The sequence below is a fragment of the Salvelinus namaycush genome, chromosome 11 (assembly GCF_016432855.1).
Source record: "Salvelinus namaycush isolate Seneca chromosome 11, SaNama_1.0, whole genome shotgun sequence".
Taxonomy (NCBI): Eukaryota; Metazoa; Chordata; class Actinopteri; order Salmoniformes; family Salmonidae; genus Salvelinus; species Salvelinus namaycush.
This window is the reverse complement of record NC_052317.1, coordinates 10,238,325-10,265,939: the sequence shown is the minus strand read 5'-3', so window position 1 is coordinate 10,265,939 and position 27,615 is coordinate 10,238,325. Positions and strand designations below refer to the sequence as shown.

Genomic DNA, 27,615 nt, shown 5'->3' with positions numbered 1-27,615 from the left:
TTGTAACTACTTTTTGAGTACAAAATTAGATGATAAAAATAAAAACAGTAAAAGGAGTCAATATTTTCACCTAGAATTTGTACTACTAAGGAGCGGTGGTATTTTAACCTTTCTCTTTAGCTTTATGAATCAGCTAAATGATACGCAAATAATAAAAAGCCCCGGTAACCAGCCTTATGAGTTTGAACATTTATTTGTGTGACGTTTCCTCTACAATTGTGGAAAAACTGTCTGTAACTTTTATGAATAACCCCTTTTGAGTACACTCTTAGAAAAAAAGGTGCTATCTAAAACCTAAAAATGTTCTTCAGCTGTCCCCATAGGAGAACCCTTTGAAAACTAATTTTTGGTTCCTGGTAGAACCCTTTTGGTTCCAGGTATAACCCTATTGGGTTCCATGTAGAACCCTTACCCCAGAGCCTTCTACATGGAACCCAAAAGAGTTCTACCTGGAACCAAAAAGGGTTCTCCTATGGGGACAGCCAAAGAAGCCTTTTGGAACCCTTTTTCTAAGATTGTAGTAGTATGTTTTAGCATTCTCCTCTACATCTCAGGGAGTGGCTGATGAATACAACCGGGCTAAAGGACCTGAAGCGGGTGAGTGAAAACTGCGTTAGAGGGGCATACCTCATGTTACTGTCCATCAAGGATTAAGCACTACCCTATATTTTCCAGCAGTTTGACAAAAGACACCAACTCATGCGCTCATGGAATATCGATTGAGGATGACAACTGGTAATGAGCATGAACAATTGTAACTTTGTCTGATGTCGCCTCACGCTGGTGCAAGATGCAACAGTGTAATGGTTCATTCTTGGTAAAATTATTTACAATAGGTAGATTGAAAGGATGAGGCTGTTTTCACCTATTCTACAAAATGTATGCATTACCTTTTGCACGTTATTGTGCTGTCTAATATTCTATCTTTAATGTTTTTAATGAAGAATAACAATTAACATATTTTTTGTAATTAAATATTCTAAATCATTCTAGAATATAATGTTTTGCAATGTGATCATGCAACACATTCTTTCCGGACATTTGTAAAAAACAGCAACATTTACAGTAGTTTTTCTTTGATGAAAGCCTATACATACTGGTACTCCCCAGTAGGAGCAGTCCTCCATAGGAATGAATGGAATTCTACATGTTTCAATGACAAAATTACATATAGTTAAGTATTGTTTGTTCTAGTAGGGACGGTAACATTCGTCATCTCAAAAAATTATACTAAAAAAATGTTGATATATTTTTTTCGTTTTTTATTTTTGCTTACCTCACATAATATAATTTAAAAGCATGAATTAAGGTGTCTGTAATGGAATCAATGTGGCAAAAACGAACGTAGACATTAATAAATGCATTTCTGTAGCTTCCAAAATATTTTTTACAAGGTGGGGGAGTGCCAAGATGGAGGCACGATGGCTTCAACACATCACCCCAAAACTCATCTAGTGTATATACAAATCATTAATTTCATCTCTTATTAGCTTGTGAGTACAAAACATATTGCCCACATCTAACTGACATTCTTATGGCGTTAACTGACACAACTAAGGAAAGAAACGATCCACACACTCACCTTGTCATTTTGGCTGCAGCAGTCACATCGCCAAACAGCCATGACAACAAACTCCCATATTGCCTAAGTGTTCTGCATTGAGCTAGTGGAATGCATTGCTTTGTGGTGGCAACACAATTGGCTCAGGAGTAGCCTCTTGTTCTGCACCAGTGTAGTGTCACTTTCACCGCTATGGAGAATCATATCTTTTTGACACCTCTCGAGGAAGGGTAGAGGTATTTTCACATGAAAATGTTCATGTTTAAAAAAATGAACTGTGAACTCAACATAAAAAAAAGAACTTTACCTTCTAATCCCATTTTGTAGAGATGAAACACAGATCAATAACTAAATTGTGACATGCCGCAGGACAACCTTTGGTTCCCTAAATCTACAGTATATACACCTCTTAACACTTAAAATTTGTTTTGATGCGATTTCTCTGCATTTTGAAAGTACCAACTGTATATGCTAATTGTTTTCAGCACGGCCGCAGGTCATAGGTGAACCGTTTGGCCAAAACCTTTCAGCATGGTGATATGTCATAGGGGAACCATTTGGCCACAACCTTTTTGATTAAATACTTTTTTTGTCACTTGAGAACAGTCTTGTTTCAACAATCAGCCTGTAACTCACATCAGCTGCATTCATCATCTTCAGGTGTAGTTTAAATATCAGTCCGTATAAAAAAAAACAGTGTTAATCTTAAAGAATATGTCCAGATGAACGATCTACTCATACTGCAATGTCCGAATTCATATTGAAAAGGCAGTCGTTGAAAAGAAGGCAGTATGTGGTGAACAACTGTACAATGACAGAGAGGTTGCCTTTAGAAGAAATCCGTCTATAGCATTCTGCTGTCTTGTGAGGTATCGATCCATATTTGTGTGACTGTGGCATTTGAAAAGTTGCCCAGTACAACAAGTAAGAGCCCTATGAGTGATACATGGAAACAGTCGTTGAGTCCCTCAGTAAGTCTCTCCATTTTATCTGTCTGGCTGATTTAGTAGTTCAAATGTCTGAGATTATAAAAAAGCTATAATCCTTTAAAGCTATAATCCTTAATTGAAACAATAACAAAGCGGGCAAACCGCCTCTGTTTTGGTAAAAAGCTGAGGAATGGGCCTGGAGATACTGTATGTACATTTAACAATGTAGTTTAAACGATGTTTTGAGACTAAAAGTTATTTATAAGTTATATTCTTCAAGAATAAATGGGTATATATAATTCATTTATAAGTCCAAAAATGGATGTAGCAAGTAAGGATTCTAGCTTTAAGAACAATTACGTTTTGAGTGAAATTTCTGTGGACGATGAAGATTTGGGTGAAATGTCTTGTCCCAGTTCCATTTCCTCCTCTACCACTTCTGTGTTTGCATATATAAAGCTTTTCTACCAGAATTCTCCAGAATTTCACCAAGTGTGATCTCTGTCTTGGTTTGAAACTCCACCAAAGGTCTGATGTTGATGTCGAAAGTCTTTGCACCAAACGCAATGAGATGTGGAAAATGAGGCATGGTTCCAGTGACCTCTATTGGCAGGACATTAATGTGTGTATGTAAGTCACTATGGCATGCGGATGGCATAGCTGACTCGGGTTGCCATAATGGCGCACAGTAGGTGTGTTGGCACCAGTGTGCTGGCAATAGACCCAGCTGGCACTAGGCTGGTATGGAGAGCTCAGTTCATGGAGGCAGTACAACATGTATGATGTCCAGCTGGTGCTAGCATAGGATCACACAGATGGATGAGTCAGAGGAACCTGTGGTCCTTGTCGTCACTGCCCAGACGGAGACTTCCTTTCGGGGTTACTGTCCAGGGACGTAGGGCCAGCTGATGGAGCTTCCGGAGAGCTGCATGTCGCGGATGAGAGTCTCGATGGGCGTCTTGCCCACCAGACGCATGAAGAAGAGCTGGGAGATGAGGTTGGCGGGCACCGCGCGGAGGGCAGGCAGGCGGAGGAGCAGGCGGCCGAAGCGCTGGGGCTGACCTGGGTACTGCATCCGCTCGTACTCTGTCAGAGCCACCTGGGCCTTCTCCTGCAGAGACTCCACATGGGCTGGGTCTGTCAGGCCACACGCATCTGAGATGGAAGAAGGGAGGAAGAGATTGTTGAGGTGAGGACAAAGTGGGAGGGAGCAGTACTTTATTGAGACGGGACCCTAAATGAAGATGAAGGGTTGCTTTCGGTTTGCACGAACAAGAAAAAGATTCTAACCGACAACTAAAAAGGTTTAAAAAGGTTAGGTGTACAACCTAACCTTTTTAGTCGTCGGTTAGAATTTTTTTCTCTTCTGTTTTCCTGTTTTGTACACATTGTATCATTTCTATCTTTTGTTTAAGTATTTTTGATTTTGGTCATTCAAGCAAAACTGTTTAATTTACATGTCAAAATGTTCAAATCAAAGTGTATTTGTCACGTGCAGCGACTGTGCATACATACAGACATAGTGACTATGCATACATACAGACACCGGTTAGTCAGGCTGATTAAGGTAGTATGTACATGTAGATATGGTTAAAGTGACTATGCATATATGATGAACAGAGAGTAGCAGTAGCGTAAAGAGGGGTTGGTGGGTGGTGGGTGGCGGGACACAATGCAGATAGCCCGGTTAGCCAATGTGCGGGAGCAGTGGTTGGTCGGGCCTATTGAGGTAGTATGTACATATGTACATGAATGTATAGTTAAAGTGACTGTGCATATGTGATAAACAGAGAGTAGCAGCAGTGTAAAAGAGGGGTTGGGGAGGGGGCACACAATGCAAATAGTCTGGGTAGCCATTTGATTACCTGTTCAGGAGTCTTATGGCTTGGCGGTAAAAAGTGTTGAGAAGCCTTTTTGTCCTAGACTTGGCACTCCGGTACCGCTTGCCATGTGGTAGTAGAGAGAACAGTCTATGACTGGGGTGGCTGGGGTCTTTGACAATTTTTAGGGCCTTCCTCTGACACTGCCTGGTGTAGAGGTCCTGGGTGGCAGGCAGCTTAGCCCCAGTGATGTACTGGGCCGTACACACTACCCTCTGTAGTGCCTTGCGGGTGGAGGCCGAGCAATTGCCGTACCAGGCAGTGATGCAACCAGTCAGGATGCTCTCGATGTTGCATCTATAGAACCTTTTGAGGATCTCAGGACCCATGCCAAATCTTTTTAGTTTCCTGAGGGGGAATAGGCTTTGTCGTGACCTCTTCACGACTGTCTTGGTGTGTTTGGACCATTCTATAGGCTGTCTCGTCGTTGTCGATGATCAGGCCTACCACTGTTGTGTCGTCTGCAAACTTAATGATGGTGTTGGAGTCGTGCCTGGCAATGCAGTCGTGGGTGAACAGGGAGTACAGGAGGGGACTAAGCACGCACCCCTGGGGGGCTCCAGTGTTGAGGATCAGCGTGGCAGATGTGTTGCTACCTACCCTCACCACCTGGGGGCGGCCCGTCAGGATGTCCAGGATCCAGTTGCAGAGGGAGGTGTTTAGTCCCAGAATCCTTAGCTTAGTGATGAGCTTTGAGGGTACTATGGTGTTGAATGCTGAGCTGTAGTCAATTAATAGCATTCTCACATAAGTGTTCCTTTGTCCAGGTGGGAAAGGGCAGTGTGGAGTGCAATAGAGATTGCATCATCTTTGGATCTGTTTGGGCGGTATGCAAATTGGAGTGGGTCTAGGGTTTCTGGGATAATGGTGTTGATGTGGGCCATTACCAGCCTTTCAAAGCTCTTCATGGCTACCGACGTGAGTGCTACGGACGTGAGTGCTACGGGTCTGTAGTCATTTAGGCAGGTTGCCTTCGTGTTCTTGGGCACAGGGACTATGGTGGTCTGCTTGAAACATGTTGGTATTACAGACTCAATCAGGGACATGTTGAAAATATCAGTGAAGACACCTGCCAGTTGGTCAGCACATGCCCAGAGCACACGTCCTGGTAATCCGTCTGGCCCCGCAGCCTTGTGTATGTTGACCTGTTTAAAGGTCTTACTCACGTCAGCTACGGAGAGCGGGATCACAGTCTCAGGGTAAGTGTGCAGTGCAGACCTTTCAATTACAATATCGACTACAACAGTTTTTCTAATCTCGTCCTTGAGCACCCCCAAAAGTACACATTTTTATTTTAAAAACGGGGCACCCGATTCAACTTGTCAACTAATCATCAAACCCTCGATCAGGTGTTTTTGTTCGGGGCTGAAATAAAATGTGTGCTGTTGGGTAGACTCCTCGAGGACCGGAGTTGAAAAACACCACACTACCATACACTTACATAAGGACTGTGATTGTACTCTTGCACTTGCATTGTGGTGCCAGGAGAGGGTACCACACTCCTCAAGTCTACCAGTATAACCATGTTCAGGCTTTGTCCTAGTAATTTCAGTCAACAGGTGCTTGGTTATCCTTAAATAACATAGAGCAGTGCTCTCCAACACTGTTCCTGGAGAGAAACCCTCTCGTAGGTTTTTGCTCCAACCCCAGTTGTACCTAATCTGGTTCAGCCTATCAACCAGCTAATTATTAGAATCAGGTGCGTTATATAAGGGGAAGAGCAAAAATGTATTGGACTGTACTGTAGCTCTCCAGGAAGAGGGTTTGGAAAACCCTGATTTTATTTTATTTATTTATTTCACCTTTATTTAACCAGGTAGGCAAGTTGAGAACAAGTTCTCATTTACAATTGCGACCTGGCCAAGATAAAGCAAAGCAGTTCGACACATACAACAACACAGAGTTACACATGGAGTAAAACAAACATACAGTCCATAATACAGTAGAAAAATAAGTCTATATACAATGTGAGCAAATGAGGTGAGATAAGGGAGGTAAAGGCAAAAAAAGGCCATGGTGGCGAAGTAAATAGCAAGTAAAACACTGGAATGGTAGATTTGCAGTGGAAGAATGTGCAAAGTAGAAATATAAATAATTGGGTGCAAAGGAGCAAAATAAATAAATACAGTAGGGGAAGAGGTAATTGTTTGGGCTAAATTATAGATGGGCTGTGTACAGGTGCAGTAATCTGCGAGCTGCTCTGACAGCTGGTGCTTAAAGCTAGTGAGGGAGATAAGTGTTTCCAGTTTCAGAGATTTTTGTAGTTCGTTCCAGTCATTGGCAGCAGAGAACTGGAAGGAGAAGCGGCCAAAGGAGGAATTGGTTTTGGGGGTGACCAGAGAGATATACCTGCCGGAGCGCGTGCTACAGGTGGGTGCTGCTATGGTGACCAGCGAGCTGAGATAAGGGGGACTTTACCTAGCAGGGTCTTGTAGATGACCTGGAGCCAGTGGGTTTGGCGACGAGTATGAAGCGAGGGCCAGCCAACGAGAGCGTACAGGTCGCAGTGGTGGGTAGTATATGGGGCTTGGTAACAAAACGGATGGCACTGTAATAGACTGCATCCAATTTATTGAGTAGGGTATCGGAGGCTATTTTGTAAATGACATCGCCGAAGTCGAGGATCGGTAGGATGGTCAGTTTTACGAGGGTATGTTTGGCAGCATGAGTGAAGGATGCTTTGTTGCGAAATAGGAAGCCAATTCTAGATTTTACTTTGGATTGGAGATGTTTGATGTGAGTCTGGAAGGAGAGTTTACAGTCTAACCAGACACCTAGGTATTTGTAGTTGTCCACATATTCTAAGTCAGAACCGTGCAAAATAGTGATGCTGAATGGGCGGGCAGGTGCGGGCAGCAATCGGTTGAATAGCATTTAGTTTTACTTGTATTTAAGAGCAGTTGGAAGCCACGGAAGGAGAGTTGTATGGCATTGAAGCTCGTCTGGAGGGTTGTTAACACAGTGTCCAAAGAAGGGCCAGAAGTATACAGAATGGTGTCGTCTGCGTAGAGGTGGATCAGAGACTCACCAGCAGCTAGAGCGACATCATTGATATATACAGAGAAGAGAGTCGGCCCAAGAATTGAACCCTGTGGCACCCCCATAGAGACTGCTAGAGGCCCGGACAACAGGCCCTCCGATTTAACACACTGAACTCTATCAGAGAAGTAGTTGGTGAACCAGGCGAGGCAATCATTTGAGAAACCAAGGCTATATAGATATAGAGTGATATGCTTTCCCATTAGAAATACACTACATATACCAAAGTATGTGGACACCCCTTCAAATGACTGGATTCAGCAATTTCAGCCACATCCATTTCTGACAGGTGTATAAAATCGAGCACACAGCCATGTAATCTCCATAGACAAATATTGGCAGTAGAATGGCCTTCCTAAAGAGCTCAGTGTCTTTCAACGTGGCACCGGCATAAGATGCCACCTTTTTAACAAGTCAGTTTGTCAAATTTCGGCCCTGCTAGAATGGCCCCAATAAACTGTAAATGCTGTTATTGTGAAGTGGAAATGTCTAGGAGCAACAACGGCTCAGCTGTGAAGTGGTAGGCCATACAAGCTCACAGAACGGGACCATCGAGTGCTGAAGTGCATAGTGCATAAAAAACACTCACTACCGAGTTCCAAACTGCCTCTGGAAGCAACATCAGCACAAGAACTGTTCGTCGGGAGCTTCATGAAATGGGTTTCCATGGCCGAGCAGCCGCACACAAACCTAAGATCACCATGTGCTATGTTAAGCATCGGCTGGAGTGGTGTAAAGCTCGCCGCCATTGGACTCTGGAGCAGTGGAAACACGTTCTCTGGAGTGATGAATCACGCTTCACCATCTGTCAGTCTGACGGATGAATCTGGGTTTGGCGGATGCCAGGGGAACGCTACCTGCCCCAATGCATAGTGCCAACTGTAAAGTTTGTTGGAGGAAAAATGGTCTGGGGTTATTATTCATGGTTCGGGCTAGGCCCCTTAGTTCTAGTAAAGGGAAATCGTAACGCTACAGCATTCAACAACATTCTAGACAATTTTGTGCTTCCAACTTTGTGGCAAGTTTGGGGAAGGCCCTTTCCTGTTTCAGCATGACAATGTCCTCGGGCACAAAAAAAGATCCATACAGAAATAGTTTGTCAAGATCGGTGTGGAAGAACTTCACTGGCCTGCACAAAGCCCTGACCTCAACCCCATTGAACACCTTTGGGATGAATTGGAACGCCAACTGTGAGACAGGCATAATCACCCAACATCAGTGCCCGACCTCACTAATGCTCTTGTGGCTGAATGGAAGCAAGTCCCCGTAGCAATGCTCCAACATTTAGTGGAAAGCCTTCCCAGAAGAGTGGAGGCTGTTATAGCAGCAGGACCAGCTCCATATTAATGGCCATGATTTTGGAATGAGATGTTCGACAAGCAGGTTTCCACATACTTTTGGTCATGTAGTGCATATGTTAAGTCTCAGCATGTTAGTAAAAAGTCACAGCATGCAAGCCAATAGTTTGAATATGTAAGTATGTACAGTAGTCAAAAGTCTCAAAATGTATCAGGTCAACATATAGGTCATAAAGTCTGACATGCATGCCAAAAAGTATCCGAATGTGGGTCGAAAAGTCTGACATGCATGTCAAAAAGTATCAGCATGTCAAAACAAATCTCAACAGACTCAATCCACATACAGTACAAAGTGGGAATAAAATAAAACAGACATCTCACCTGGCGAGAAGAGGACGATGGCCTTAAGGCAGCTGTACTCGGCAGAGTCCACCTGGAGCCGGCTCAGCTTTTCCACCTGGTTCTGGAACACCCTCACCTGGTCCATGAAGGACACCACCCGCTCGGCCGACATGGGTGAGGAGTGGAAACCCGCAGCGGCCAGCAGTGGGGCCATGTGGAGGGGCAGGGCGGACTGGGCTGCGTTCAGGATGAACAACTCGCTCCAGCTCAACCTGAGGAGAGCTACCTGCTCTGACACAGGCAGCTCTGGGAAGTAGGGGATGTTCCTGGCCCACTCAATGGTGCTGAAGAGCAGCCTAGCTGCCAGCTCGCAGATGTTGTCGATGCCCATGACAGCCCCGCCCGCGCCGGTGGCCTGGCCTTGTTGGTTGTACTGGTGGCCGTAGCGGCTGCTGGGGTAGGGCTCGGCACGCAGCAGCTGGGAGATTAGCTCTGACACGGGCTGCCCACCATTGTTGTTGTAGAAATCGGCCCCTCCTACGCCACTACCACCACCTACTGGGGTGCCCGTGGGGCTGAGGCTGGAGTGTGAGGGGGGGATACGTCCGCGCTGAACTGCTGGGGTGGGGATGGGGGCACAAAGGGAGGTTGGGGGGGAGTTAAGAAGGGGCAGGGAAATGGGTAGGACGAAAGGGATTAGGATTTGGGTTGAAAAGTAGGGAGGGCAGGGGGGAGAAGTTGAAAATGAGTCGGGCATGCTCTCTCACAGAAGGTGGTTTGGCAGATTAACAACAGACGGTCTTGACCAGATAAGGACCATCTAATTCCTGAGTAAAACTGGCACAAAGGGGCGCAGACAGATTCCTCAATAAAAGAGGGCAAAATGGAGGACTTGCATTCTTCGAGAATCCTCCAATTGAAGGTTATCTCGAAGAATAAAACAAAAGACAGCAGAATTATCCATTAAAATTAAATTTCCTCCAATTAATTCTCCCCTCCCCTGGAGTTCATTTTTTACTGTGTAAAGATTTGTGTTACCAAAAGTGGGATAAAATATTACATTATGGCCTTTGTTTTCAGATTGATTGCTCTCGGAAAGAAAAGGAAATTATTTTGCTTCTTTGTAAGGATGAAATAGAGCGTGGGTATATCAAATACTGCTATAATGCTCCCAACCATAGTTAACGTATTACGCCATTGGGTGAGTCATTTAACCTTGAAAATTCCACTCTAATATGCTCCTATAGGAGGAGCAGATGTGACTCCTTTCAGGAAACTAGGCGCACTACTTCACAGTAGCACCATTTGAACGTAACCTTTTTTTTAAATCAAAATGCGAGGGCAGAAATGCCTTCTGGAACATGTGAACTTTCATGTGCCTTAATAACAAACTCGTATGCAATCTGTAAATACGAATAATTTTTTTAAATTAAGAGCCTAGTTGGTTTAGCCACGGAAAAAAACAGAAACCTTCCCGCTAGCCATGATTGGCTGAGATAATGAGTGGGCTGGACATGCCGAGAGATGAGATCGGATTGGTCTGCCATGTAGCTCGCTTCTGTCTATAACATGAGCTGGTCAGTATGTGTAGGTACTCCTTTCTAACTCTGCTTTTTTTTAAAGATATCACATAGTAAAACTGCATCAGGGTTGCGCTCCACTTTCTGGAGGACCGAGTTTTGAAATCAGTGGAATTAGTGTATGATAGCTAAAGAGATGAAGTTCTGGGGTTTGATTACAAATATGCAGATGGAGTCGAAAAGAGAACACACAGAAGGCTGTTGTATAAAACACCTGTCTCCGGATTACATCTTCAAACTAAGGGCAACCATGACATCTGTGACGGAGAAGGAGAAGCGTCCATCCATGGATACAGGTAAGATGGTCTAGCTAGCTACATTTTCAGATATTACACGTTTCTAATTTTGTCAGAAAGTTGTTTTCATTTCAAGTTAAAGTGTACTGTTAGCTAGCTAGTTAGCTAATGTTAACTGGCTAGCTAGCTAACATTGCGTGTATGATCTCTGTAGTAATATTATTCTTATCTGAGCCATTTGCATTGCTAGTTATAACCTAATGTTAGCTAACTAACATTGAACCTGGTTGGTTAGGTACCTGCAAATGCATGCAGGGTAGTAACGTTATGAGTTGGGATTATGGTTCATTGTTTAGCTAGTTAGCTAGCTACATGTCTAAACAAAAGATGTCATTATGCAAGTAACTATTTCAATAGTATGTTTGTCACTGCAACAACTGTCGAGAGACGTAGCTGGTAAATTCGCTCTGGATATATACTCCGATTTCAGAGCACTCTTGTCTGAGTGTACGAGAGCACAGAATAACTGATGAATTTATGAACGCTCAACACCTGTTGAATATGGCCGGTGTCAGTAAACGTTGGCAAAAAAAGCGTTATTAAATTGTTGCCAGCAGCAGTACAGTTGCAGTCACCAATGCTCTGGATATCATAAAAACAGCCTAACCAGCTCTGCTAGGGCGAGTAAAATGGTCAGTGAGCTGTTCTCTCATTTGTGTCTGGAAGTAGCTAGCAAGCTAGCCAACGTTAGCCAGTTAGCAGTCAAGCACCCAAGCTGTTGTTAGGTCCGAACGTTCAGATCAACCCTACTCCTTGGCCAGAGTGTCCAGTGTGCGCTCTGAACGCTCCGAGAGCGAAGCGCTCTGGATTTACAAACGGACAATCTGACAACGCTCTGAGTTTACGAATACCCAGAGCACACTGGCACTCCAGATTAAATTTACGAACACACCCGTAGCATAAACCAGCCTTTAGTCTTGAAATCTTTGGTTGTTTAGTACATAGCCTCACATGTGAATCCTTAGAGATGGGTGGGGTTAGGAGGGTGTGAACGATGCTGAATGGGTGTAGACAAAGAAGAGCTCTCCAGTAGGTATCAAAACATTCAAGGGCCATTTTCTCAAAAGTGAGGTTATAAGTTTATCAACTTTCAAAGCATAATTACTTTCCCATTGTTCCTCAACTGTAGTGTATGTTATACCATTTTCTAGCTCGTACTTTTATCCAATGTTTAAAAAAAACGCACAATTTCAAATGTTGCTACGTAAGACCAAATCGAGCCGGTCGGTCACAGATAACGGAAGGCAGAGTCATCTATATTAGACTGAAGAGGAAGCATTTAGAGTTAAATTCCTCTACATTTTCTGCAACAGCTCAAGTAAATCATTGTGGGCTATATCACTCTGAGCTTCATGCTACAGACCCTTTACCTTAGGCTACAATAATGCCTCAAATCAACGGCATAGGGATACTGGGATATTAGGGATATTTTTAGGGATATTTTACTTAGGGCTTCATTAGGTATAAGATGGCATATAACCATGGTAACGGTGGAACAATCACTACTACCAGACAGATAGAATGTTATACATACACAATGTATATATACATACACAATACTCAAAACTGTTGGAAAAGCATTCCTCATGAAGCTGGTTGAGAGAATGCCAAGAGTGTGCAAAGCTGTCATCAAGGCAGTATATTTTGATTTGTTTAACACTTTTTTTGGTTACTACATGATTCCTTATGTGGTATTTCATAGTTTTGATGTCTTCACTATTATTCTACAATGTAGAAAATAGTTTAAAAAATAAAGAAAAACCCTTGAATGAATAGGTGTGTCCAAACTTTTGACTGGTACTGTATATTCACATGACTATGGGGCTATAGTTACAGTTGAGATACAGACAGTGATGTGCGTGAATGACTGGTGCTCAGGGGCGCAGGTGGCTTGCTCCTGTATCCCTCTCATTCACTCACGCAGGCACTAGATTTGATGACAAAGTGCATGGCATCGAGACTGTACCCATGGCAAGCTTAGCTATGATAGGGCCAGAGTAGTTATTTGTGACATGGACTATGGCCCACATGAAAAAATACTATAGTATACTACGGTATAAATACTATAGTATTCACTGTATTGTTTTTGCGGACAAAAGTGTGTGGATACTGTAGTACTTACAGTTAACTATAGTATAAATACTGTAGTAAAATAAAACTGTAGTATATACTATAGTAATTCATGTAGTGTTTTTGCAGATTATGGTATACTGTAGAATTTACGGTTGTGCTTTTGTGGAAATTACTGCACAATTTAATATAGTGTTTTCGTTTTATTATCTTTGACACAGAAGTGAGGACTTTCTCCTTGAGAAACCTACTGGCAAAATACTAAAAGAGCAAGTTTTCGTTAACCTGCAGGTAAGTCTGGACTCCTGCTCTTTCCTACAACCTGTAGGGAACACAATATATGATCTATACTTGGCATGTATGGGTGGCACAAAGTGTGATATGGGGGAGGGGAATCGGTAGGGTATATGCAAAATAAGTTTTTTTTTTAAATATTGTTTCTGCAGTCATTACTGTAGTATTTACTACAGTGTTTTTTGGGGAGGATAATACTGTAGTATTTACTATAGTATTCTACAGTATACAACAACATTCTATAGTAAGTACTAGACATATTAGAGGGATACTACAGTGTGTAGTATAGTATTCTACTGTATACTACAGGTTACTATATAATTATATAGTAAGTACTGTACTATTCTATAATAAACTGTAGTATTTCTTCATGTGGGGGGCCATGTAATGGTAAAAAAATGTTTACTTGTTTTTTAGGGCAGAAATCTATGGATTTCTTGACTGGAGTTCATGTCTCTTAAGTCAACATAAACATATTCTGCATGAATTTACATAGAAATATGGATATGCAGGGGGTTCTATTGTATGTGGACAGGAAAAGTACCTTCTTTGCGCATTCCTACACGAAAGCACTTCTCCAGGCGACAGTACTGGCACTGGTTACGATGATGTTGGTCGATCTGGCACTCTCGATTCGACCTGAAATATAGATCAAAACATGTCATCACTGCTATGCCATACACAAATGATAAGGACATTTAGCTTAGCTGACACTTAGAACAGCTACATAACCCTTGGTAGAAATCTATAGTAGCATATACAGTATGTGTAATATCACTTTAATGGAGGAAGGTCACTTCAACGTGATGTAAAACATTTCCAGGCAGTTGTGAGTTACCAAACCATATCTAAATGATTGCATAACATTACTAGAGGGTATAGGTAAAAAGCTGAAGAATAAAACACGATGTGATACAAAATAAGCTTCTATTTAAATATATTATAGGTATAAGCTGGTTTACAGAACCCGGTTATATAACTGCACAGCAAATTCTCCACTTTAAATCAACACTGACAGTGTTAAACTTAACACTGGGCCAGTGCCAACAGGGGTCCACACTTTTCAGTGTTAAGTTAACACTGAAAAGTGTGCTGATTACACTACAATGGTGCCGGAGAAGAAGGTGTGTTCCCAACCGATAGTTTTTTCGTTTATTTATTTGGGTTTTTTGTAACTTATTTTTTAACTTCTTTTGTACACAATGTTGCCGCTACCATCTCTTATGACCGAAAATAACTTCTAGACATAAGGACTGCGATTACTCACCAAGGACTGGCAGAATCCTTTAACGAGTTTGACGAGCCCGACGCGAACGATATACTGCTTTCTCGGGAACAGGCCCAGATGCCCGTGATTTGCGTGAAGAGGAGGTGGTGAAAAAGGTGCCAGACGGCAGGCTGCCTTCTGAGAATTTGTAGGCGATCTAATAAAACCCCACTTCCTTCCATTCTGCTAGCAAATGTGCAATCTTTGGAGAATAAAATCGATGACCTACGCACAAGATTAAAGTACCAACGGGACATTCAAAACTGTAATATCTTATGCTTCACGGAGTCGTGGCTGAATGAAGACACTATCAACATACAGCTGGCTGGTTATACGCTGTACCGGCAGGATAGAACAGCGGCGCCTGGTAAGACAAGGAGCGGCGGACTATGTATTTTTGTAAATAACAGCTGGTGCACGATATCTAAGGAAGTCTCGAGCTATTGCTCGCCTGAGGTAGAGTATCTAACGATAAGCTGTAGACCACACTATCTACTTTTCGTAGCTGTTTACATACCACCACAGTCAGAGGATGGCACTAAAACAGCATTGAATGAGCTGTATTCTGCCATAAGCAAACAAGAAAACACTCACCCAGAGGCGACGCTCCTAGTAGCCGGAGACTTTAATGCCGGGAAACTTAAATCTGTCTTACCAAATTTATATCAGCATGTTAAATGTGCAACCAGAGGGGAAAAAACTCTGGACCACCTTTACTCCACACACAGAGACGCATACAAAGCTCTCCCTCACCCTCCATTTGGCAAATCTGACCATAATTCTATCCTCCTGATTCCTGCTTACAAGAAAAAATGTAAGCAGGAAGCACCAGTGACTAGATTAATAAAAGGTGGTCAGATGAAGCAGATGCTAAACTACAGGACTGTTTTGCTAGCACAGACTGGAATATGGGCCAGGATTCCTACGATGGCATTGAGGAGTACACCACATCAGTCATTGGCTTCATCAATAAGTGCATCGATGATGTCATCCCCACAGTGACCGTACGTACATACCACAACCAGAAGCCATGGATTACAGGCAACATCCACACTGAGTTAAAGGCTAGACCTGCAGCTTTCAAGTAGCTGGACTCTAACCCGGAAGCTTATAAGAAATCCCGCTATGCCCTCCGACAAACCATTAACTTCTTATGGCTGCAGGGGCAGTATTGAGTAGCTTGGATGAAAAGGTGCCCAGAGGTGCCTAGAGTAAACTGCCTGCTCCTCAGTCCCAGCTGCTAATATATGCATATTATTATTAGTATTGGATCCCGGGTGGCGCAGTGGTCTAGGGCACTGCATCGCAGTGCTAGCTGCGCCACCAGAGTCTCTGGGTTCGCGCCCAGGCTGGGCTGGGTTCGCGCCCAGGCTCTGTCGCAGCCGGCCGCAACCGGGAGGTCCGTGGGGCGACGCACAATTGGCATAGCGTCGTCCGGGTTAGGGAGGGTTTGGCCGGTAGGGATATCCTTGTCTCAGTATATAAAATGTATGCACTCTACTGTAAGTCGCTCTGGATAAGAGCGTCTGCTAAATGACTAAAATGTAAAATGTAAATAAATTGGATAGAAAACACTCTGAAGTTTCTAAAACTGTTTGAATGATGTCTGTGAGTATAACATAACTCTTATGGCAGGCAAAAACCTGAGATAAAAAATCCAACCAGGAAGTGGGAAATCTGAGGTTTGTAGGTTTTCAACTCTTCTCCTATCGAATACACAGTGGGATATGGGTCAGTTTGCACTCCCTACGGCTTCCAGTAGATGTCAACAGTCGTTAGAACCTTGTCTGATGCTTCTACTGTGAAGTGGGGCTGAAGGAGAGAGGAATGAGTAAGGTCTGCCATGAGCTGACCATGCTCTGACCATGCGCGTTCACATGAGAGGGAGCTCTGTTCCATCGCACTTCTGAAGACAATGGAATTCTCCGGTTGGAACATTATTGAAGATTTATGTTAAAAACATCCTAAAGATTGATTCAATACATCGTTTGACATGTTTCTACTGACTGTTACGGAACTTTTTGACATTTCATCTGCTTTTAGTGAACGTGCTTCGTGACTTTGGATTTGTTTACCAAACACGCTAACAAAAGTAGCTATTTGGACATAAATGATGGACATTACCGAACAAAACGAACATTTCCTGTGGAAGTGGGAGTCCTGGGAGTGCATTCCGACGAAGATCAGCAAAGGTAAGTGAAGATTTATAATGCTGTTTATAACTTTTTTTGACGCCACAATTTGGCGGGTAACTGTATGGCTTCCTTTTGTGGCTGAACGCTGTTCTCAGATTATTGAATATTGAGCTTTTTCTGTAAAGCTTTTTTGAAATCTGACACAGCGGTTGCATTAAGAACAAGTTTATCTTTAATTCTATGTAAAACATGTATCTTTCATCAAAGTTTATGATGAGTATTTCAGTTATTTGATGTGGCTCTCTGCAATTTCTCCGGATATTTTGGAGGCATTTCTGAACATGGCGCCAAAGTAAACTGAGGTTTTTGGATATAAATATGGACTTTATCGAACAAAACATATATGTATTGTGTAACATGAAGTCCTATGAGTGTCATCTGATGAAGATCATCAAAGGTTAGTGATTCATTTTATCTCTATTTTATCTCTATTCTGCTTTTTGTGACTCCTGTCTTTGGCTGGGAAAATGGCTGTGTTTTTCCGTGATTTTGCGGTGACCTAACATAATCGTTTGTGGTGCTTTCGCTGTAAAGCCTTTTTGAAATCGGACACTGTGGTGGGATTAACAAGAAGTGTATCTTTAAAATGGCGTGAAATACTTGTATGCTTGAGGAATTTTAATTATGAGATTTCTGTTGTTTGAATTTGGCACCCTGCACTTTCACTGGCTGTTGCCATATCGATCCCATTAACGGGATTGCTGCCCTAAGAAGTTTTTAAACAGGCAAAGTGTCAATACAGGACTAAGATCGAATCGTACTACACCGGCTCTGATGCTCGTCGGATGTGGCAGGGCTTGCAAACCATTACAGACTACAAAGGGAAGCACAGGCACGAGCTTCCCAGTGACACGAGCCAACCAGACGAGCTAAACTACTTCTATGCTCGCTTCGAGGCAAATAACAATGAAACATGCATGAGAGCACAAGCTGTTCCGGAAGACTGTGCGATCACACTTTCAGCAGCCGATATGAATAAGACTATTACAAAGGTCAAGATTCACAAGGCTGCAAGACCAGACGGATTACCAGGACGTGTACTACAAGCGTGCGCTGACCAACTGGCAAGTGTCTTCACTGACATTTTCAACATGTCCCTGTCCGAGTCTGTAATACCAACATATTTTAAGTAGACCACCATAGTGACTGTGCCCAAGAACACTAAGGTAACCTGCCTAAATTACTACCGACCCGTAGCACTCACGTCTGTAGCCATGAAGTGCTTTGAAAGGCTGGTCATGGCTCACATCAACACTATTATTATCCCAGAAACCCTAGACCCACTCCAATTTGCATATGCCCCACAGATCCCAGATGACGCAATCTCTATTGCACTCCACACTGTCCTTTCCCACCTGGACAAAGGAACACCTATGTGAGAATGCTATTCATTGACTACAGCTCAGCATTCAACACCATAGTGCCCTCAAAGCTCATCAATAAGCTAAGGATCTTGGGACTAAACACCTTCCTCTTCAACTGGATCCTGGACTTCCTAACGGGCCGCCCCCAGATGGAAAGGGTAGGTAACAGCACATCCGCCACGCTGGTCCTCAACACTGGAGCCCCCTCACAGGGCTGCGTGCTCATGCCCCTCCTGTACTCCCTGTTCACTCATGACTGCACGGCCAGGCACGACTCCAACACCGTCATTAAGTCTGCCAATGACACAACAGTGGTAGGCCTGATCACCGACAACGACGAGACAGCCTATAGGGAGGAGGTTTGTTGTTTGTTTGTTGGGCCTACCAACTACGCTAGCTAGCAGACTTCTGCCTGTTTTGATTTTTGAAAATGTCTGAATTTTAAAAAATGCATAGAACAATTACAAATAAAAATATGCTAGCAAGCAAGCTAGCTAGCTAGTTACCAATACATAATATACTTTCCATGCAATCTCTTGAGTTTTTTGGGATTAGCTAGCACTCTAACTAGCTAGCTAGCTAGCTAGTTTTTTAACCTTGACTAGCTAGCTACCTACCTGAAGCTGGCAAATATGCTATGGTCGCTACTCACTAGCTAACCAGCTAGATAACGTTGGCTGGGCTTGATGGATTTATCTTCCCTGAACCTTGTTCACAGGGTATCCGTACCCCAAGGGTATTACGTGAAACACCCAGCATGTTAGCTAGCTAGCTACTTGTGTCAACACAAGCACTGTTATTGCTAGCTGCATAACACAACAACTTGCTAGGCCAAGCGTAGCACCCCGTAATATCGGCATATTCAACAGCGTTTAAGAAATATATTAACTTCAACAGTGTTACCTTGTGAACAAGCCATCAATGTTTTGTGATTATTGGTGTCGTAAAAACACCAATAGCAATTAGGGTTAGCAATTAGCATGTTTGACATTTCAGCTTTTTGATAAGCGGTTTAGCAAAAAAATACGTCCCTTATTATCGGCATACTGTAATGGGGTGCGTGCTGGTGGCAGGGAAGTCAGGTGCAGGAGAATGAACTTGGTATAAACGGAGCTGTTTAATAAGTATTCAAAACCCCTGAAAACCAAAATGTACAAAATAAAATAAGAGGGTACAAAACCCGTCGCACACCAGAACATAACTAGCACACATACATACAACAAACAATCACCAACAAGGACATGAGGGGAAACAGAGGGTTAAATACACAACATGTAATTGATGGGATTGAAACCAGGTGTGATGGAAGACAAGACAAAACCAATGGAAAATGAAAAATGGATCAGTGATGGCTAGAAGGTCGGTGACGTCGACCGCCAAACACCGCCCAAACAAGGAGAGAGACCAACTTCGGCGGAAGTCGTGACACATACGGTCCCCCGTTATTGGCCACCTTACTATTTTGTTCAATTACAAGATATAGCCGTTTAATTTTGTTGAAAAAAGAGACACCAACCTCGTATCTGAAGTGTTTGACTAGTTGGCTAGCTTACCAGTAAAAAAAATAATACTTGCCTGAAATCCGTTAGCTATATTTCAGAGGTAAAATATGTATATTAAATGTGTGGTCTGTCATGCGGTCAAATTTTACAATATACAGCGTGTCCCACAAAATGTGTACACTATGAAAACTCTCAAAACCTAACTTAACTTCCATAAACTGCAATGAAAATAGGTGGTCAGCTAGCTAGAAGAGTGTCTTTAGTCACAAAACTTACCGTTATTTTCTAGTCCTTTTAAATGTTGAGCTCGCGGTGATTTAATCGTCTAACCGCTAGAGTGTTTCCGAAGTTAGGGAGTGTCCGATGTTGGGGGAAAATTAGTTAGCTAGCTATACGCCTAAAGTATAGAAATCATGATGATGATAACTAGCGGTAATGTTTAGTGGCTATGCTAAATTATCATACATTCTTCTTCTCTCCCACAGATTCCCACAAGGTCTCAGACTCCAGGATGCTTAGAAGGAGCAAACAGATGAATACAGTCAGACAGGGTTGTCGATTTCCATTGTCACTTGTAATGCTAAAAAGGTCAGAGAAAGACACTCCCATTTTGCTAAATTAGCTAGCTATCTAGGCCACTCACCAAACTAAAGGATACAGATTGATTCACCACTTAAATAGATATGTTTATTTTATTGAGTAGGCTTGTATATATATATATATACATACAGTGGCTTGCATAATTATTCAGCCCCCTTGGCATTTTTCCTATTTTGTTGCCTTACATCACTTGTATCATTTGATTTGCACAACATGCCTACCACTTTGAAGATGCAAAATATTTTTTATTGTGAAACAAACAACAAATAAGACCAAAAAAAATGAAAACTTGAGCGTGCATAACTTTTCGCCCCCCCCAAAGTCAATACTTTCTAGAGCCACCTTTTGCAGCAATTACAGCTGCAAGTCTCTTGGGGTATGTCTCTATAAGCTTGTCACATCTAGCCACTGGGACTTTTGCCCATTCTTCAAGGTAAAACTGCTCCAGCTCCTTTAAGTTGGATGGGTTCCGCTGGTGTACAGCAATCTTTAAGTCATACCACATATTTTCAAATGGATTGAGGTCTGGCCTTTGACTAGGCCATTCCAAGACATTTAAATGTTTCCCCTTAAACCACTCGAGTGTTGCTTTAGCAGTATGTTTAGGGTCATTGTCCTGCTGGAAGGTGAACCTTCGTCCCAGTCTCAAATCTCTTGAAGACTGAAACAGGTTTCCCTCAAGAATTTCCCTGTATTTAGAACCATCCATCATTCCTTCAATTCTGACCAGTTTCCCAGTCCCTGACAATGAAAAACATCCCACACAGCATGATGCTGCCACCACCATGCTTCACTGTGGATATGGGGTTCTCTGGGTGATGAGAGATGTTGGGTTTGCGCCAGATATAGCATTTTCCTTGATGGCCAAAAAGCTAAATTTTAGTCTCATCTGACCAGAGAACCTTCTTCCATATGTTTGGGGAGTCTCCCACATGCCTTTTGGCGAACACCAAACGTGTTTGCCTATTTTTTTCTTTAAGCAATGGCTTTTTTCTGGCCACTCTTCCGTAAAGCCCAGCTCTGTGGAGTGTACGGCTTAAAGTGGTCCTATGGACAGATACTCCAATCTCCACTGTGGAGCTTTGCAGCTCCTTCAGGGTTATCTTTGGTCTCTTAGTTTGCATCTCTAATTAATGTACTCCTTGACTGGTCCATGAGTTTTGGAGGGCAGACCTCTCTTGGCAGGTTTGTGGTGGTGCGATATTCATTTCCATTTTTTAATAATGGATTTAATGGTGCTCCGTGGGATGTTCAAAGTTTCGGATATTTTTTTATAACCCAACCCTGATCTGTACTTCTTTGTCCCTGACCTGTTTGGAGAGCTCCTTGGTCGTCATGGTGCCGCTTGCTTGGTGCTGCCTCTTGCTTAGTGGTGTTGCAGACTCTGGGGCCTTTCAGAACAGGTGTATATATACTGAGATCATGTGACAGATCATGTGACACTTAGAGTGCACACAGGTGGACTTTATTTAACTAATTATGTGACTTCTGAAGGTAATTGGTTGCACCAGATCTTATTTAGGGGCTTCTTAGCAAAGGGGTGAATACATATGCATGCACCACTTTTCCATTTTTTATCATTTTTGAAACAACTTATTTTTTTAATTTCACTTCACCAATTTGGACTATTTTGTGTATGTCCATTACATGAAATCCAAATAAAAATCCATTTAAATTACAGGTTGTAATGCAACAAAATAGGAAAAACGCCAAGGGGGTGAATACTTTTGCACGGCACTGTATATATATATATATATTTGTTTAATCTAAGTAATACAATTATTAATATAACAATACAATCCTTATTATTTTGAAAGACATGTAAGGTCTTTCTACATGTTGCAAGAAAGTTGACTAAAGTAGGAGCTCTTTTTTTGTTTGTAAGTATTTAAACTTGGTAATGAGTAATAAGTAATTATATAGTAAGAACTATCGACAACCTTGTACAGATATTACAGATATGCACTAGTGTGTTTATTTTCTCATTTGGATGGCACTTTCAGAAGCTGATGATTAGATTGCCAGAATGGGTAACGTAATTTGTAGGTACACAATAATTACAAGCAAATACACTTCATTTTAAAACCTCTCTGGGATAGGTGGGACGCTTGCGTCCCAACAGCCATGTTAAAATGTAGAGCGCCAGATTCAAAAAAATTATATAAAATTAAACTTGATTAAATCACACATATAAGATACCAAATTAAAGCTACACTCGTTGTGAATCCAGCCAACATGTCAGATTTCAAAAAGGCTTTTCGGCGAAAGCATAAGATGCTATTATCTGATGATAGCAAAATGTCAACAAGAGAGTGTAGCCTATTTCAACCATGCCGGCGCTACTCAAAACGCAGATATAAAATATAAAACATGCATTACCTTTGACGAGATTCTTTTGTTGGCACTCCAATATGTCCCATAAACATCACAAATGGTCCTTTTGTTCGATTAATTCCGTCCATATATATCCAAATTGTCCATTTATTTTGCGCCGTTGTACCAGAAAAAAACAGCGTTCAATTTGCAGAAAGTCATGACAAAATATCAAAAAAATTACCTCTAAACTTTGCCAAAACATTTCAAAGTACTTTTGTAATACAACCTAAGGTATTTGTAAACGTTAATAATCGATCAAATTGAAGACGGTTCAATCTGTTTTCAATATAGGAGATAAACAAACTCACGCTACTTTTCAAGTCTTGCGCAATAATCAAACAAAAACACCAGACGTCAACCTACTTCCTGGTTTTTTTCTTTCACACTGCTCAAATGATTAACCTTAATCTTTTTCCATACACTGGCGACATCCAGTGGAAGCAGTAGGAACTGCGACTGAAGTGATTAAAATTCTGGCCTGCCTATAATAACTCCTTGAACACACAGTGACTTAAAAAAAAAAATAGTTAGTCCTCAGGGTTTTGACTGCTATATAAGTTCTGTTATACTTACAGATATGATTCAAACAGTTTTAGAAACTTCAGAGTGTTTTCTATCCAAATCTACTAATGATATGCATATCTTATATTCTGGGGATGAGTAGAACGAAGTTGAAATTGTGCACGCTATTTTTCCATAAGTGAAAACTCTGCACCCTATCCCCAAGAAGTTCATTTTAACTAGCTAAATCCTGTGTAACACCTAGTAATTACATTGTACTTATGCAGATATTACAATTACTCTGTGACAACGTTGAGTGTAGATTTTGAAGAGTGCGCATTTACGGGTAGGTAATTAGAAACTAAACATTAAATTGGTGAATTTAGTGGAAACTTGCCCATTTCTAACAAGCATGGTAACATGCATTTGTTGTTACGCCTCTGTAATTACAGACCGCAATTACAACCAGTTACATGTTGTTATTACAGTGTAACTATGAGTTATTACAATTAACTACAATACTTGTTACAGTATAATTACACATGTAATGACACTGTAATAAGGACCCCTTAAAATGAAGTGTTACCAAAAAAAATCTACCTGCAGTAGAGCATGCTGGGAAATCTGATAATGAGGGGCGTGGTTTTGAAAGGAATGTTTTACTCTCCACATAGTAAAACTGACACAATCACACTCAATACTGGTTATTAACACCAACACTGGGGTTATTTTACACCACTGAGTGTTATTTTAACTCTTACAGAGTTAATTTAACTTCTAAATCAACACTAGAAATGTTACACTTAAAAATCAACACTAGGTAACACTGGCCAATTTGCTGTGTATATACTGTATGACCCAATCCCTCTCTTTCCTTAGATGATCCATGGCATTAAATACTGCATCTTGCTCATGGATCGTTCATATGGGCAGACTGGCTGATGTAAGGATGACTAAATCGCAATGGGGAAGAAATTCAATCATCTGACTTCAAGGCCAGTTTTGTAGAAGAAAACGTATGAATGCAATGTAAATCAATAAATAGCATACCGCAAAACAGCACAGCTGAACAATACAATTAAATGCAATAGAGGTGGATATTCAACCCTCAATTGTTGCATATTGTTGTCTACCAATAATATGGGCAATCAAAACATCTGCCAATAAACAATGGTGTGTAATACAATGTTTCATTCAGCTATTCTCTTCAGAGACCTTTCATGTCATGAAAGGCTCTCACTTAAAGGAAAATACCACTCAAAAACTGTCTTTTGGTATTTGTTTCGTTAGTCCACTGTTGATACAGTCCCAAAATGTTTTGCATGTCAGCACTCAAGTTTTCAAGGCATAGAACTTTCAAAATATGATGCAAAACGCATCATACTGTGACACTTTCTGTATTTTGAAAGTTCTATATCTTGAAAACTTTGCTGACATACCAAACATTTTGGGACTGTATCAACAGTGGACTAATGAAACAAATACCCCAAATATCCCTTTAAGTGAGGGATGACTCAAATCCATTATGCGCACTGCTGTGGGATATTGTAACAGCTCTGCACAGTCAACAATGTATTAATGCATGACTCATTCTCGCTATTTGCATCCATTTGCTTTGTACAAATGGGATATCCATAACAGACAAACTAAGAGATCAGAAATAAAGGCTCAGGGACAAAGCTATTACACAGGTGTATGCTACAGTTTGGTTGAGAAAGAGGTGAATTCTCCTCTTACAATGTAAATCGCTTTGAGCACTTTAAAGATGCACTATGCAGAAATCACTCCGACCACTTCCTGGTTGCTAAAATTCGAATAGTTCGCCTAATTTCAGTTTATGTGACAAAACAAACAAGTATAGTCTAGAGAATTATTGTACTATCTAAACCGTTGTTAAATATATTTTCCCCATAACCAAAAATATTGTATTTTCAGCTGTTTGAAGCTGGTGTACAAAACAGAAAGTAAAACACTCAAAAATGAAACTTAAGAACAGGAAGCATAGAAATAGGGCATATAGAACAGATCTACCGCTTCTTAGACTTGCTTTCAATGAGAATGACAGATCTATAACCCAAATTTCTAGGGTTGGGTCGCCCAACAAGTTACACATGCAGCTCTGTTATAATTATCCATCCAGTTTGAGAATCAATAATTAAATCATCACAATTATTAATTAAGTCTCACCTGCAGGTATAGTTGAGGTTGCGACGGATGCTTCTCTTGAAGAAGCTCTTGCAGCCCTCACAGGTGAACACACCGTAGTGCTTCCCACTGGACTTGTCCCCACACACCACACAGTCCACCACACATGCCTTGTCCTCGTCCCCAGCCTCCATGTCACTGCCCCCTGCCTGGGGCGAACCGTCCTCCTCCTCTCCCCTCAGATAGCCCTTCTCCCCCAGCCCGTTGGTGCCCCCGTTGGGATCTCCCCAGCCCCCACTTACCATGGCCATTGTTTGATTAGCAGACCACAGAAGGAATGGGAGACGGCCAAAGCTTTCGGTAGCTGCCGTCTAAACTTTCTGACTTTCTTTTGTGCTCCGCTGTTCAGAGTTCAATATTTGAAGGTTCTCTGTCTTCTCATTTAATAATTTGTTTGGCTTTTTGATCCTTAAAGTGTGTTAGAAACTAAAATAGTCTGTCTGAAAAATACCCACACCCTCTTTTAATTTATAGAACAGTATAAATGGTGTAGAATGTTTGTCCTCCGAAAAAAAACAATAGAGCTGTTTTGTCTCCTCCCCTTCCACTATGATCCGGAAATAGTTAAGCCTTTCACTTTAGAAACTTTTGTTTTGCATGCCTGTGGCTTCCAATACCCCCTGTTTTTCTTTCTCCTTTTTCAGTTATTCACTCTTTTGGTGTGTTTTGTCCTTTGGCCCATGTCCCCCGACGGCTGTCTTATAGAAGTCGAATTGTTAACGCTTCAGCCAAGAAACAGAACCTTTCACAGGAAACAATGAATCAAACACACATTTTCAACAACGGACCAAAACACACCCCATTCACTAGCTCTCCAAAACCCTTATTATCCGTAGGGTTTTCACTGGTTAGCCTCGCCCACGGTTGGCTGCGTGTGAACTACAATTCAGACACTGTGTTTTAACGTTTAGAAACGTCAATAATCATCACTTGCGAAACGGTTTTCAAAACATATGATATGCCCCTTATCTTTCATATCAGCAAGAAAGAATCTTTCAAATAAAATAGATGCACTTAGAGTAGCAGTTTCTCACACATCCATATGCTGTGCGTGCCTCCAGTTGACGAAATATACTTCCTCCCCAGTTACACTTACACAGAGGTGTTCTGAGCACGCTAGTCCTTATGTTTCCAAAAACCTTACCGCAAGCGATGCGTTTTAACGTTCAGAACAAGCCTTGAAGCTCTTAACTAAACTCCCTGGAACAGTAGATACTATCTTCAATAGTCACTGAAGGTAGTTAGCGTCTATGAATGAGTTACACATTCACTAGCACTTTGCACATGATTAGAGAGGGAAATTCTCTCGCACTCCCTTCTCTCTTTGGCAAGAATAATGGCTGAAAAAGAACCTCGCTAGCCCTTAGCACATGCCTGGAGACGAAGCAGTGGCCACCCCTCATAAAACAGTCATGCCGTTTGCCTTTCTGATAGTGTTAATGTAGAGACCTAGTCCTGCTGCCTTTCTGGAATATATTACTTATATCCTGGCATTAGAGAGAAATAATACAAAAGCCTTGTATGCTTACCTTGGGAAGTACATTCATATAAAATGTCAATGTCTTGTTTTTGCTAGATCACTCTTACAGCCACGGCGGGAGTGAGGGTACAGACAGAGCGAGGCAAGAGACGGGTTTACCAGCAATCCTCAGAGCACCAACAACATTCTGGTTGACAAAGAGCTCTTCCAGGTCACCATTAGCAAAACAACTTGAAGTTTCACAGCTCACTGTGTAGCAATATCATCAAGGCACACAGAAAACTACTATCACGTCTCAACTGTGGTTACATCTACCCCCTCTGTTTAACTAAATCAACCAGTCTCTCTGGCTCTCTTCAAAATGATCTTTTGCTCAAGGAAGTGCCCTCTCTTCCTTGTTTGTTGTTGCAGAGGGCTAGGCTGTAGCAATATCATCGGCCGTAGTGGCTAGACCAGTCTCTGATTCAGACCCTCCAAAAATAGAGCGCACAGATGAGGTAGAAATCCAAAAAGCCTCCTTTCCACCCCTCTGAAGTCAGTGGAGATACTCTAAGCACTCACTCCAGTCTTTTGTCAGTTTTTTCCCACCGAGCACTAATGACTTGTGGCCTAGCCCTGTGCTCAGTCCGTGTGGGTACTTCCCGTGGCTGAGGCAAGGGGGAAGGGACAGGGCTTTCTCTCCTCCCTTTGGCTGCAGAGTCCACAAATGTAATTAAGATTTTTAAAAAGAAGGCTAGGCTCTAGACAGTGTTGCAAGCCGCCACACTGACCATCCTCTCTCTCTCTGTGTCTGTGTTTCTCCTGCTCCCTCAGTTTTCTTCAGCCTGTGTGTGTGT

The 27,615-nt window shown here is 42.0% G+C and overlaps 1 protein-coding gene across 2 annotated transcripts; it reads right to left on the bottom strand.

Annotated features, from left to right (window-relative positions):
- Window positions 1-1,245: 1,245 nt before the first annotated feature.
- On the bottom strand, window positions 1,246-27,606 carry LOC120055792 (nuclear receptor subfamily 2 group F member 6-like). 2 transcript variants are annotated; one of them, XM_039003758.1, is made up of 5 exons: window positions 26,829-27,606; window positions 25,282-26,041; window positions 13,834-13,928; window positions 9,089-9,667; window positions 1,246-3,645 (listed from the first exon to the last, which is right to left on the bottom strand). In XM_039003758.1, the coding sequence occupies exons 2-5, from the start codon at window positions 25,548-25,550 to the stop codon at window positions 3,371-3,373; spliced, it is 1,218 nt and encodes a 405-aa protein (XP_038859686.1). In that variant the 5' UTR covers window positions 25,551-26,041; window positions 26,829-27,606; the 3' UTR covers window positions 1,246-3,370. The 2 variants fall into 2 exon arrangements, with proteins under 2 accessions (XP_038859686.1, XP_038859687.1); XM_039003759.1 differs by having other exon boundaries at window positions 9,089-9,664.
- Window positions 27,607-27,615: the final 9 nt, after the last annotated feature.

Bases quoted from the DNA above. Each gene is read 5' to 3' on its own strand.
- LOC120055792 (XM_039003758.1), bottom strand. From the start codon at position 25,550: ATGGCCATGGTAAGTGGGGGCTGGGGAGATCCCAACGGGGGCACCAAC. The intron at 9,668-13,833 runs GTACTTTTCCTG...TCCCCACCCCAG, and splicing joins TGTAGGAATGCGCAAAGAAG to CAGTTCAGCGCGGACGTATC. The intron at 3,646-9,088 runs GTGAGATGTCTG...CTTCCATCTCAG, and splicing joins CATCGTCCTCTTCTCGCCAG to ATGCGTGTGGCCTGACAGAC.